Below are 13410 nucleotides of genomic sequence, written 5' to 3'. Positions count from 1 at the left end.
CTGAATTTTCCAACAGCAAGTTCAAGCTGGGACAGAATACATCACTCCAGGGACCCTGGCTGGATGGCAGCTTTCTCCTGAAGGACATGTCAGCTCCCAGAGGGCGTAACTCAGAGCAAAACCAGGGAAGAGGAAACTTCACCAAGGAAAACTGCAGCCTCACACTTCAAAAGACAAGCAATTAAATGTAGCGGAAGCTCTGGTGATCCAAAGCCCAAAATGAACGTGTTGGTGGATTTTTAAAGATATACATTCACCAGGCATCCCCAAACTCGGCCCTCCAGATTTTTTTGGGACTACAACTCCCATCATCCCTAGCTAACAGGACCAGTGGTTAGGGATGATGGGAATTGTAGTCCCAAAACATCTGGAGGGCCGAGTTTGGGGGTGCCTGATATTCATGATACACATGCACGGGGATGCACAGACAGACATAGCGAGGCACAGCAAGGAAAGAGTTAATGACGCACACCACTGCACCGCAGGTGAGGAATCTTTGGTCCTCCAGGTGCTGCTGAACTACAACTCCCATCAGCCCCAGCAAGCAGGGCCAGTGGTGATGATGTAGTCCAACAACCATCAAGAGGCCTGCAAAGGTTACCCACACGTGCATTGGCGGCCGGCACAGTCATGGGAGCCAAGCGCAGAGTGCGCAATCCATCCCTAATCTGCAACAGAATGGACAAATACAGTGGTGCCCCGCAAGACGAACGCCTCGCAAGACGGAAAACCCGCTAGACGAAAGGGTTTTCCGTTTTGGAGGCGCTTCGCAAAACGAATTTCCCTATGGGCTTGCTTCGCAAGACGAAAATGTCTTGCGAGTTCCTGCGGGTTTTTTCCCCTTTCCCCCCTTTTCCTAAGCCGCTAAGCCGCTTATCAGCTGATCGCTAAAAGCCGCTAAACCGCTAATAGCGCTAATCTGCTAAGCTGTCAATGGGCTTGCTTCCCAAGACGAAAAAACTGCTATACGAAGAGCCTCACGGAACGGATTAATTTCGTCTTGCGAGGCACCACTGTAAAAAGAAGATTGTGCACCTACACACAGACTAAAGAAGAATGCTTTCCCCGCAGAGCAAGCCAGCCTTTATGCAGGCCCAAGTCTCTGTGTCTCAAATCTTCTTAGGAAACCCAACGTCATTGCTGGTTCTGTCTACTAGGCAGTGCAATGCTACACAGTGGTACCTCGGGTTACAGACGCTTCAGGTTACAGACGCTTCAGGTTACAGGCTCCGCTAACCCAGAAGCAGTACCTCGGGTTAAGAACTTTGCTTCAGGATGAGAACAGAAATCGTGCGGCAGCAGTGGGAGGCCCCATTAGCTAAAGTGGTGCTTCAGGTTAAGAACAGTTTCAGGTTAAGAACAGACCTCCAGAACGGATTAAGTTCTTAACCAGAGGTACCACTGTACAGTCGTACCTTGGCTCCTGAACACCTTGGGTGTTGAACGTTCCGGCTCCCAAACAACCAAAAACTGGAAGTGAGTGTTCTGGTTTTTGAATGTTCTTTCGGAAGCCAAATGTCCGATGGGGCTTCTGATTGGCTGCAGGAGCTTTGGAAGTCAAACGTTTCGGAATTCCAACAGACTGACTTCAGAGGTATGACTGTACCTGCAAGTCTCCCTCAGCAAAATGGGACCTACTCTCAGGCAGGTGCAAACTGGGTCACAGCCTCAGCCGGGACTCTACCGTCTAGGGCGTGCCAGCAACGGTCAGATGTTCAATTGATTGACAGGATATATATTCCACCCTTTGGAGAGAAGGAGCCCAGGGCGGCAAAGATGGCAAACAATCTCTTTTGTTTTCTTTTTAAGAAAAATAAGCATTTTGAAAACAGTTACCGTTAAAAGCATTATTTCATCCAGCAATCTCATGGTTGCCAGGGTTGGTATTCTTCAGCCAAATGGGGAGATTTGCCTAAGAGAAGACAGCCAACAGTCCTATGTGCCAAAACTCTTACCTGTGGTTAAAGACAGCTGCCAGCTTTATTTGTGAAACAGCTATGGCCACAACCACCTTATTAATTTTATCACATACTGAAAGCACATGGCTTCTCCCAGGGAATCCTGGGAACTGTAGTTTACTCCCAGAAAGCTACAATTCCCAGCATCCTCAAACTACAGTTCTCAGGATTATTTGGCGGCGACGCGAGAGGGGGGGAGGGACCATGTGCTTTAAATGTGCATCCAGTGTGCTTCACTGGATTGTTAGCCGCTCTGAGCCCGGCTTTGGCTGGAGAAAGCAGGATATAAATAAAATTTATTATTATTATTATTATTATTATTATTATTATTATTATTATTATTATTATTGGCATGGCAGGAGGAGGCTTGCCTGGTGCTTGACAACCTGGGAAGGGAGCCCATCTTGGAGAAGGAAAACTCTAATCCTAAATCTCCACTGCTTTGCGAGACATCTTTGAGAGAAGTAAAGGCTACACAGATCTGGAGCGGAGTCCCTAAGGCGGTTCGGTGGCGCCTTGTACGCCTCCTTCCGGCAACTCCTGCAGCCAAACTGGTGCCAAATGTCTTGCTCTGCTTTCCTTTGGACCCTGTCAGCGAGACCGAGGGGGGGGGTCTTGTCATCTGGGCAGCCCAGGACCTCCAGGAACACTGCCCAGGCTTGCGCCCCAAGGAAGTCACTTTGATGCAGTGGTTTGACTTCATTGTCTGTCAAGACCATGGGTTGGCAAACTAAGGCCCGGGGGCCGGATTCGGCCCAACTGCCTTCTGGATCCGGCCTGCGGACGGTCCGGGAATCGTCACGTGGATCGGCGTGGGGATTCTGATTGTTCGGGCTGCGCCATTTCCTGCCCCCCTCTCACACACACCGTAGCAGCTCCTCCCCCTCCCTCCTCCTGGCTTCTCCCTGCCCTGCCTATGGGAGGAAGGGGGCTGGGCTAAGCTGGCTGAGCGCCATTTTAAGCAGCCCCTCTCTGGAGCCAGCCCTTTTGTGCCGCTCATCGTCCCTCCACCGTCACTCACAAGGCACAGGTAAGCAGCCACCAGGGCTTGTTTGGTGCTGTGGAGAAGGGAAGGGAGAGTCTGGGGGGGGGATTTCACCTCCCCCCAAAATACCATATTTTTCGCTCTATAAGATGCACCAGACCACAAGACGCACCTAGTTTTTGGAGGAGGAAAACAATAAAAAAAAATTCTGAATCTCAGAAGCCAGAACAGCAAGAGGGATTGCTGCGCAGTGAAAGGCTTCTGGGATAGCTGCACAGCCTGCATTCGCTCCATAAGACGCACACACATTTCCCCTTATTTTTAGGCGGGGGAAAGTGCGTCTTATAGAGCAAAAAATACAGTAGTTCTGCCCCCCACAAGATCTGAAGGACAGTGGACTGGACCCCTGCGGAAAAAGTTTGCTGACTCCTGCTCAAGACAGACAGATGCCCGCCCCCCCCAAAGGAAATGTACCCAGTCTCCCCCCCCCCCCGCAATTGCTTCTCTGGGGTGGCCCACCAGATAAGTTTCGGAGACACCAACTTCAGCACAGCCTCTGAGCAGCCAACCGGCTGGAAGCTGCTCTCGGAGGGAACAGCTGCCAAAGGAACTTTGCAAGCTCCGTGTTCCAACGCGAACTGGAAGGACACGCCGAGTTCTTCCCTCTGAGTAAACACTGGGGGCTCTGTTCGGGATCCTGATGCAGCTGGGCCTCCTGCGAAAGGAGGACAGAAAGACAGAGGCCTCCCCCAAAACGGGGACCGGCCCATGCATTTCCGTCCCCCAGCCCGCCCGCCCCCAAGACAAGCCACGTGCAAACCGCAGGGTGCAAACATTTCATCCTCAGCCAGCATCAGTCCGGCTCCCTCTCCTTCAACAAATAGCAAAGGTAGGAAAAGAGCTGGGAAAAGAGGGTTCCCCTCTCTCTGGCAAAAAAGCCGAAACAGAGTGCAACCTCCCATTGACAAGGAATTGTCCCAGGGGCGGGGGGGAGACCCTCCTTCCACAGAGTTTTTAAGCAGAAACACAAAGCAGAAACAAAGCATATCTCATTCATATGCCAGGGTTGGCATGCCGGTCAGCTGCCTGGCTATTATTTGACTGCATTAAAATATTCTAAGAATACCACAGCATTGATGACGGCTTTAAAAAATAAATAAACACCACAATAGCGTCACCTGTGTGAACAAGGGCGGGAACGAGATTAGATTGCGCCCCTCACCTCGCAGCATTCAGGAGGGAACCTAGAAGCAGAGCTAAGTTTGCTCCCCTCAATACCTGCAAGAAATCTCCAAACAGGAACAAGCAGCGGGTGCAACCGCCAACCAGGCGTCCTCCAGATGTTTTGGACTACAACTCCCATCAGCCTCACGCAGCAACTCCCAGAGCTGATAGAAACTGCAATGGTCTTTGACGGAGCATCCATTTGTATCAGGGCTGTGCCTGAAAAGGCAGGCAGAATCCTGCGATAGGATGAAGAGTGCCTCTGAGTATATGCAGAGAGCCTTTGCCTCCAGTGCAAATAAACAGCCACACACTTAGGATTATGTCAGGGAGGAGAGATGCCAGCCAGGCTCAAATCCTGACACTTCCCTGCCCAGGTGGGCCCTGCAGTAAAATATTGTTGTACTGGATATAGGTAAAGGGATCCCTGACCATTAGGTCCAGTCGTGACCGACTCTGGGGTTGCGGCGCTCATCTTGCTTTATTGGCCGAGGGAGCCGGCGTACAGCTTCCGGGTCATGTGGCCAGCATGACTAAGCCGCTTCTGGAGAACCAGAGCAGCGCACGGAAACGCTGTTTACCCTCCCGCCGGAGTGGTACCTATTTATCTACTTGCACTTTGATGTGCTTTCGAACTGCTAGGTTGGCAGGAGCAGGGCCAGAGCAATGGGAGCTCACCTCGTCACAGGGATTCAAACTGCCGACCTTCTGATTGGCAAGTCCTAGGCTCTGTGGTTTAACTCACAGCGCCACCTGCGTCCCATGTTGTACAGTGCTTCTATTCAGTGGTCTTGCCAGCCAGCCAGCCCTTCCTCTGGGACACTCTATTCCACCACCACTCCAATCCTCCCCTGGTTTTCCATCCCCCGCACTCCGCTAAACAAATATTCGGCATTCTGCAGTCTCTGAGCATGCTCAGTCCTCCTTTGAGCTGTTTTCCACTTCTGCAAGCAGCTTCAGACATCACCATGTACAGTAAGGCAGTATCACCTCCCCCATGTTCCAGTGCATGACCATTTGAGAGCCAGTGTGGTGTTGAGAGCCAGTGTGGTGTAGTGGTTAAGAGCTGTAGTCTCGTAATCTGGTGAACTGGGTTCGCGTCTCCGCTCCTCCACATGCAGCTGCTGGGAGACCTTGGGCCAGTCACACTTCTCTGAAGTCTCTCAGCCCCACTCACCTCACAGAGTGTTTGTTTGTGGGGGAGGAAGGGAAAGGAGAATGTTAGCCACTTTGAGACTCCTTCGGGTAGTGATAAAGCGGGATATCAAATCCAAACTCTTCTTCTCTTCTTCTTCTTCATGTCAGGATGTGAGCTGCATGCCCCTGAGAGCCGACCTAGCAAGTTCGTGGTGCAGATGTCTTGCAAACTGGGCACTTCCCAGTTTAATGTAGCACAGCGGCTCTTACTTCTGCACTAACCTCTGAGCATACATAGAATGTCCTTACCTCGCAGGTCAGGAATTTGAAAGCAAGGATCAAATACACAAAGTTCGGTCGATTTTAATCATCTGGCTCTTATATTGCGAGTGTTTTTTCCCTTTTTAAAAAATGAAACACACAACAGCTTCTGACTGTAACTGCAGAATTTAAAAAAGGAATAGAAAATCGCTTATATATTGGTCAGTTTTATGATCTATGTTCAAGGCAAATTAAAATCAAAGCATTTCTTCCCCTACCCCTCAAGACACATTTTATTTGCAACACAAGAATCTGAAGATGAACACACACAAACACACACATACAGTGGTGCCCCGCAAGACGAACGCCTCGCAAGACGGAAAACCGCTAGACGAAAGGGTTTTCCGTTTTGGAGGCGCTTCGCAAAACGAATTTCCCTATGGGCTTGCTTCGCAAGACGAAATGTCTTGCAAGTCCCTGCGGGTTTCCCCCTTTTTTTCCTCTTTTCCTAAGCCGCTAAGCCGCTTATCAGCTGATCTGCTAAAAGCCGCTAATCCGCTAAGCTGTCAATGGGCTTGCTTCGCAAGACGAAAAAACCGCTATACGAAGAGCCTCACGGAACGGATTAATTTCGTCTTGCGAGGCACCACTGTACACACAAACTCCAAAGTTGGATAGAGTTCAACCTAAGTACAGATCATTGAACAAAGAGCCTCTGAGCAGAAGCAGAGAGCGCCTTTCCCCAACAGCTACACACTTCTAATATTAGAAGGAAAACTTAGCAAGTGACATGTACACAAGCATCTCCAACAAGACAGCTTGTCACTCATTTTCACCATTTGCTTCCAACTGACTGCTAGCCATGACTCCTTAGATCTGGGAGAGGAGTTAAATCAACTGTGGGGATAGCTCAGTTGGTCAAGAGGACGGGGCTGATAACACCAAGGTTGCGGGTTTGATCCCTATATGGGACACCTACATATTCCTGCATTGCGGGGGTTGGACTTAGAGAGTCCTCAGGCTCTTTTCAAACTCTACAATTCAGTGATTCGGCTCCAAAACCAAGATCAAGCACGCACAACAAGGGGTCCCTAGAGAAGCCAGAATTAACATTGGAAGGGGTGCCCCCACAAGGTGGGATGCCGTTCCCTCCAAGGTGCACCCGGGCTCATTTTGACATCAATTCAAAACACATCTTTCTGCATAGACCTTTGAGAGTGGGAGATCTTGCATAGCTTAACTCAGGGGTCAGCAGCCTTTTTCAGCTGTGGGCCGGTCCACTGTCCCTCAGACCATGTGGGGGGCCGGACTATATTTTTTGGGGGGGGGGATGAACGAATTCCTATGCCCCACAAATAACCCAAAGATGCATTTTAAATAAAAGCACTCATTCTACTCATGTAAAAACACCAGGCAGGCCCCACAAATAACCCAGAGATGCATTTTAAATAAAAGCGCTCATTCTACTCATGTAAAAACACACTGATTCCCAGACTATCTGTGGGCCGGATTGAGAAGGCAATTGGGCCGCATTCGGCCCCCGAGCCTTAGTTTGCCTACCCATGGCTTAACTGGATGGAGCTATATGCAACCTGTCCTGAGATTGCAATGTGAAGGGCGGGTTATAAATGCCTATAAACAAACAAGCAAGCAAACAAACAGAACAGAACAGTTAGTGGACCTGGGCTTGCATTTGCAAAACCAGCGCAGCGTCAAAGCAGAGAGACAAGCCCACAAGCCCTTCTCCCCACTCAAGAGACTCCTTTGCCTTTTGCATTCCTGTGACGTGACTACTCATGAGCAGCTGTTACGCACCATGTTCAGCTGCATTTTTTTTAAAGGGCTACTATGAGACATTCTTAAAACCAGCAGCTGCTGGTCCAAAGATGTGCCCTTTTCTGGTGGCTAATACTACTGAGCATTTATATAGAATGCTTTCCAGTGTTCAAAGCACCTTGCATACGATATCGCCATACATTACAACAACCCAGTAAGGTAGGCCACTAGGCTGAGACTGGCTTGTCTAAGGGCATCTGATGAGTTCATGGCAGATTCAGCATTTGAAGCACACTGTTATTATGATGATTATTTTACTACAGTGGTACCTTGGTTCTCAAATGCCTTGGTACTCAAACAACATGCAAGCCAAACACTGCAAACCTGGAAGTAAGTGTTCCAGTTTGCCAACTTTATTCAGAAGCCAAACGTGCTCCATTTTGAGCGCCACACTTCCGTTTTGAGTGTTATGCTGAGGTCTGTCTGTATTTGGTATTTATTTTGCGTTTCTGTTTTTGCGGCTCTTTTTGTTTTGTTTTTGTGACTGTGTGGAACCCAGTTCAGCTACTGATTGATTAATTGTGTGACAATAGTACATTGTTTATTTCTTTCATTTTATGGATCAATGGTCTCTTTAGATAGTAAAATTCATGTTAAACTGCTGTTTTAGGGGTTGTTTTTAAAAGTCTGGAACGGATTAATGCGTTTTGCATTACTTTCTATGGGAAAGCACGGCTTGGTTTTGGAACGCTTTGGTTTGGGAATGGACTTCCGGAACAGATTAAGTTTGAGAACCAAAGTACCACTGTATTCAGCTGTCTGTCAGAATGCTTTCTACTATGTTTTTATCACTGATGTTTTGTAATGTGTTTCTAACATTCTACACCGCCCTGAGATCTTTTGATAAAGGGTGGTATATAAAATGAATAAATCATCATCACCATCTTTACTTTCTTGGGTTCCATGGTCAAAACAAAATAAAAAAATTCCTTCCAGTAGCACCTTAAAGACCAACTGAGTTAGTTCTAGGTATGAGCTTTCGTGTGCATGCACACTACTTCAGATACACACGGCTACCTATCTGTAATTGGGTTCCATGATCACTGCAGATGGTGACAGCAGTCACAAAATTAAAAGACGCCTGCTTCTTGGGAGAAAAGCAATGACAAACCTAGACAGCATCTTAAAAAGCAGAGACATCACCTTGCCAACAAAGGTCTGTATAGTTAAAGCTACGGTTTTCCCAGTAGTGATGTATGGAAGTGAGAGCTGGACCATAAAGAAGGCTGATCAATGAAGAATAGGTTCTTTTGAATTATGGAGCTGGAGGAGACTCTTGAGAGTCCCATGGACTGCAAGAAGATCAAACCTCTCCATTCTGAAGGGAATCATCCCTGAGTGCTCACTGGAAGGACAGATCCTGAAGCTGAGGCTCCAAGACTTTGGCCACCTCATGAGAAGAGAAGACTCCCTGGAAAAGACCCTGATGTTGGGAAAGATGGAGGGCACAAGGAGAAGGGGAGGACAGAGGACGAGATGGTGGGACGGGGTTCTTGAAGCTACCAGCATGAGTTTGACCAAACTGCGGGAGGCAGTGGAAGACAGGAGGGCCTGGCGTGATCTGGTCCAGGGGGTCACGAAGAGTCAGACACGACTAAATGACTAAACTACAACAATTTTGTTGCTACAGTGCAATCTGATGCCCTCTCAAAAGCTAGCCTCGCAACATCCGAAATTGTAACGAACACTGAGCATTTCTTAACTATCTTTTTTTCCACCAGAAGCATGTTGATCTTCAAAGATCAGCCCCATGCAACGAGAAACAAACATGCAAAAAAGTCTCTATCTGCCAGCAGCAAACTCTCTGGCACCTGGCAGACCAGGTGTCTGGAATTTATCTTGCTCTAACCCAAGCAATGAGCAAATCTTTGCACTCATTTCCTTCATGCCACTGCCAGTTTACCACCGACACCGAGAAAGAAGCTACTATGCAGCACACAAGGGAGAATACAGTGGTACCTTGGGTTACAGACACTTCAGGTTACAGACGCTTCAGGTTACATACACTTCAGGTTACAGACTCCACTAACCCAGAAATAGTACCTCGGGTTAAGAACTTTGCTTCAGGATGAGAACAGAAATCGTGCAGCAGAGGGAGGCCCCATTAGCTAAAGTGGTACCTCGGGTTAAGAACAGTTTCAGGTTAAGAATGGACCTCCGGAACAAATTAAGTTCTTAACCCAAAGTACCACTGTCCCAAAATTAAAACCAAGCCTGCCCATTTAACCATGCATCTAATTTTATGAGGCAAAACACAGCACTTTCCAATGAAATGACATTATTTCCTCACTGAAACGTTTCCGGTAAAGATTTCTCACGAAGCGGCACGAACTGCTAAAATTGACCTATATTAGGAATACTGCATATATGAAAACAGCAATTGCCATTCACACACACACACACACACACACGGAATTAAGATATCTCTCACTGGCTCCCGGATCCTCCCAAATTGGAAGTGGGTGGGTGGGAGAATTATCTAGCAACCTGCACAAGGCCACCCTCGGCTGCTTCTGCTTCTTCATGCTGCTGAAGAGGCAGAGCGAAGCAGCAACATTGCCCAAAAGGAGCCTAGGAAATCCAGACTCTACGTGACCTGAGTTACTTATGTGACAGGAAGTTCTGTGCAAGGGAGGGAGGAGGAGTATCAATCATTCATGCTACCGGAGTTACACCAAAGCTTTTTCTGCTTGCAGCAAAAGACAGGAGAGGAAAGGGGGGGGGGGACGAGAAAATCCCAGCAGCGCTTAAGTTTTTGCTGCCACGCCTTGTGCGGAACCAGGGTGATTTCTATGGGGTGCCCCCCACAACTCCCTCCAAGTGCAAGCGTTGTGCACCAGCCCATTATAGCCGTCACTCAAGAGAACAATGTGGCATTCAAGACGATTGGATACACCAAGCGGTGAAGGGGAGGGCGGAGAGGGAGGGAGGGACAGAGAGAGAAGGATCTTACCAGGATTGTTGGCCTCGTTCTCAAGGATGTGGAGTTCGGTGCAGTCCGCCAGGGAATGCTCAAGGCAGAGCTGCAGGAAACGGGCTTGACTCCGGCTCACCCTCTTCAGCAAGGAGAGCAACGCAACAGTTTGCTCGCACTCGTTCCAGCCCTTGAACCAGCCTGCCAACACTCCGACCTGATCTCGAAACATCATGGTTGGCGTGTTTGTGTGTGTGTGCGAATGCGCTTGTGTGCATGCAATGCTAAGAGGAAGGGGGAAATGTGTGCATATACAGGGACGGAAAAAACTGCAGGAAGAAAACCCTCCTTAGGAGTCTTTTCTTCTTCTTCTCCGCCCCCCACCCCCACCAAAGTCTACTTTACGATGGTGTTGTTATTGCAGAAATAAGACAGATGTTTGCAGACGGATCTTGATGTGCAATTGCTTTCCTCGTGCTCCCAGGCTCCCTCTTTCTCTCGTTCGCTCTCTTTCCAGGCCGAGATGCCGGTGGCTGCCTCTTAATTCTTCCCAAGACGACGACATGCAGCGTAGAAAGCCAAGGGGACTTCTATAGCTCTACTTCTCAACAAGGCACAGCAATGTGTGTGGAGATCATGCAGGTCCCTGCGTCGTGCAGCCGCCACCCGTCACTCTCCCTTTCCCAGTCTGGTTATTTTAGCCCAGTCGTCGCTGGCTCCTGGCTCCTTCCACGGGAAAGCTTTCTGGACCATCCACAGCCGCAGCATTCCTTGCCGAGGAGGGGTAAAAAAAGAAAAAAGAAAGAGGAGGAGAAGGAGAAGAAGCATTCACAACTGTTGGAGAGAGAGGGAGGGAGGGAGGGAGAGAAAGAAGAATTTTGCTGTGATGGTAACGATGACACACTTTGCAAGGCAGTGCTATGATTCAGCATGACAGAACCCTCGGCTCACTTCCTAATATGACAGAGGGAAAATTTGGGATCTGCGATAACCAGGAGGGAGGGGGAGCTCGCTCCTTCTTCATTTTACGAGGGGAAGCGGCAGTGTGATGTTTTGCAAGGTTTTTAAAAAATCCTTCCCCTCCAAAAAAAAAATTACAGGTCAGGCAACTGAGGGTGCGGGGAGAAGGGGAGAGACAGCAGACACTAAATATGCAGCCCACACACAGCGGCAGGTGTGGGTTTTGCATCCTCCAGAGGTTTAGAAGGAACCTCCCTCCCACACAGTGCGGAGGAGGAGGAGAAAGTAGGGAGCTCCCCCTGTTGCTTCTACAGCCCATGAGCAGATTCTCCCAAGGTAGGAATGTTACCTGGATTGGGCCAGAGGGGGAAGAGGAGCAAGGGACTGCAATCCCATCACTCATGGCAGGGAGGGCAGAAGAGGGGAAAGTGGGGGGGGGGGGAGAGAGAGAGGAAAGCACACACACTTCAACACTGCGGCTACAGAGAGCTGGTGCAAACCAGCCCCAAGCCCTGGTCCTCTGCTATCCTCTCTCCTGGAGCAGGAAACAGTGGAAGAACCACTGCAGCTCTCTCGACAGGATCCGAGCATCTCCTAAGCAGCCGGCTAGCCAGCCAGACCCTCCCCACTCCTGGATTTAGGCCCCACTGGCAGCTCCAGCGGGCAGGCAGGAGACAAAAATAAACTCTACCAGTCAGTGTGCGCCCCCCTCCCCTTTCCCAAGACCACAGGCGCACACAGTTCAACAGAGGAGGCGGCGCTCTGCCTGGATCCCTTTCCAGGCTGCTAAAATAAAATTCGAAAAAAAGCAGGCTCCAGTCGCCGTGCCGCCCCCCTTCCTTCTCCGATCAGCTGTTCGAGCCCACAGGGGGCCACCCTGCGTGTGCGCGCACAAGCACAACTCTCACTTCGCACAAACTAAGGCGCGCACGCGAATATTCGGGGGGGTCCGCCTGCCCAAGCTCTCTCTCTCTCTCGCAAGCGTTCACAAGAAACGAAACAGCTCACTTTTATTTTAGACTTGGGGGGGGGGGGGAGAGAAGCCTTTAATTATCCAAGCACCGTTTGTAGGTGCTGGGAAAGGGGAGAAAAAGTTTCCCAAAGGCAGGTGCGATTCCTGAACTGAACTCGGGATTAGAAAGGGGGGGGGAAAGGGAGGGGGGAGAAGGGTTTTCTGTCCGGGGTTGGGCTCCCGACCCCCCAACACCGCCGGAGAAACCGCAGCGGCGCGACGGGCTGCGCCCACCCGCCCCTCTGCGGTCGGGCGCTTGCTTGGGTGGGGGGCGCCTGGGGACCTGAGATGGGGACCCCAGCATAGGAGCCAGCTCCTAGGGGGCTGAGGGCCTTTTGGGGGCCCCAATAAAACATTTGAGGGCCCCCAAGTTGATGGGCAATGGCACTGAAATGGTGTGCCCCCCCCAAAAAAAATTCGAGTTGGCACCCTTGAATCCCACAAGAAGTGGAGTCCCCCTCCACTAGTTCCTACAACCCCTGCGCCCTCGGAAGGGTCGCGAGTCAGGGCTTGGACCCCCCAGAAAAGTCTCCCACACTTCAGGAGACCCTCTCCAAAGGGACTCCAGGGAAGACGTCGGGCTACACTCTCAGGACACCCTCCGACGCCGCCCGTCCGCCCGCCCGTCGGAAGCGCCCGCGCCCCTCGTGCCACGGGCGCCCCGTCCCAGCCCTGCCCGGGATGCCCACCTGGCTGCTGTCCGCTCTTGGCTCCCGCTGGACGGGAGGGGGCGCCGCTGCTGGTGGCGTCGGCGGCGCCTGGCAGTGCCCGGGCTGGGCCATGGCGTGCAGCCCGCGCAGCGCCCCCGGCAGCGCCCCCCAGCCCACCCTCCCCGGCTCCGGCTGCGGCTGCTGCGCTGCGTCCCCTCGTGGCGCCCGCTTCGCCTCCTCGGCGCGACTGAGCCGCGCGCCCCGCGGAGCCCCCGCTCCCCACCGGTGGGTCATTTGCATAGGCCATGACGTCATGGCCGCCGAGAGGCGCAACGCCCCCTCCCCCGAGGAGCGGCCGGGGGGGGGCGGCGCCTCCTGCTCGCCCTCCCCCTCGCATTCCTCCGCCGCTGACTCAGCCGCAGGCGAGGCGCACGGCGCACGGGGCGCGCTGCAAAGATGCCTGCTTGCATGCA

At 51.1% G+C, this 13410-nt stretch overlaps 1 protein-coding gene across 2 annotated transcripts in view; it reads right to left on the bottom strand.

The window, feature by feature from the left end:
- SAMD4A (sterile alpha motif domain containing 4A) overlaps nucleotides 1-13099 on the bottom strand; it is a 162946-nt gene extending 149847 nt beyond the window's left edge. The window contains exons 1-2 of one of the 2 annotated variants that reach the window (XM_081861035.1): nucleotides 12977-13099; nucleotides 10355-11149 (exon numbers count right to left, since the gene is read on the bottom strand). In XM_081861035.1, the coding sequence (XP_081717161.1) occupies nucleotides 10355-10550 (196 nt within the window). In that variant the 5' untranslated portion in view covers nucleotides 10551-11149; nucleotides 12977-13099. The remainder of the gene's footprint in view (nucleotides 1-10354; nucleotides 11150-12976) is intronic. The other variant, XM_081861034.1, reaches the window with a different exon arrangement.
- Between the last annotated feature and the right edge of the window lie 311 nt (nucleotides 13100-13410).

Source organism: Podarcis erhardii (assembly GCF_964252035.2).
Source record: "Podarcis erhardii genome assembly, chromosome: 1".
Taxonomy (NCBI): domain Eukaryota; kingdom Metazoa; phylum Chordata; class Lepidosauria; order Squamata; family Lacertidae; genus Podarcis; species Podarcis erhardii.
This window is presented reverse-complemented; position numbering and strand designations above follow the sequence as displayed.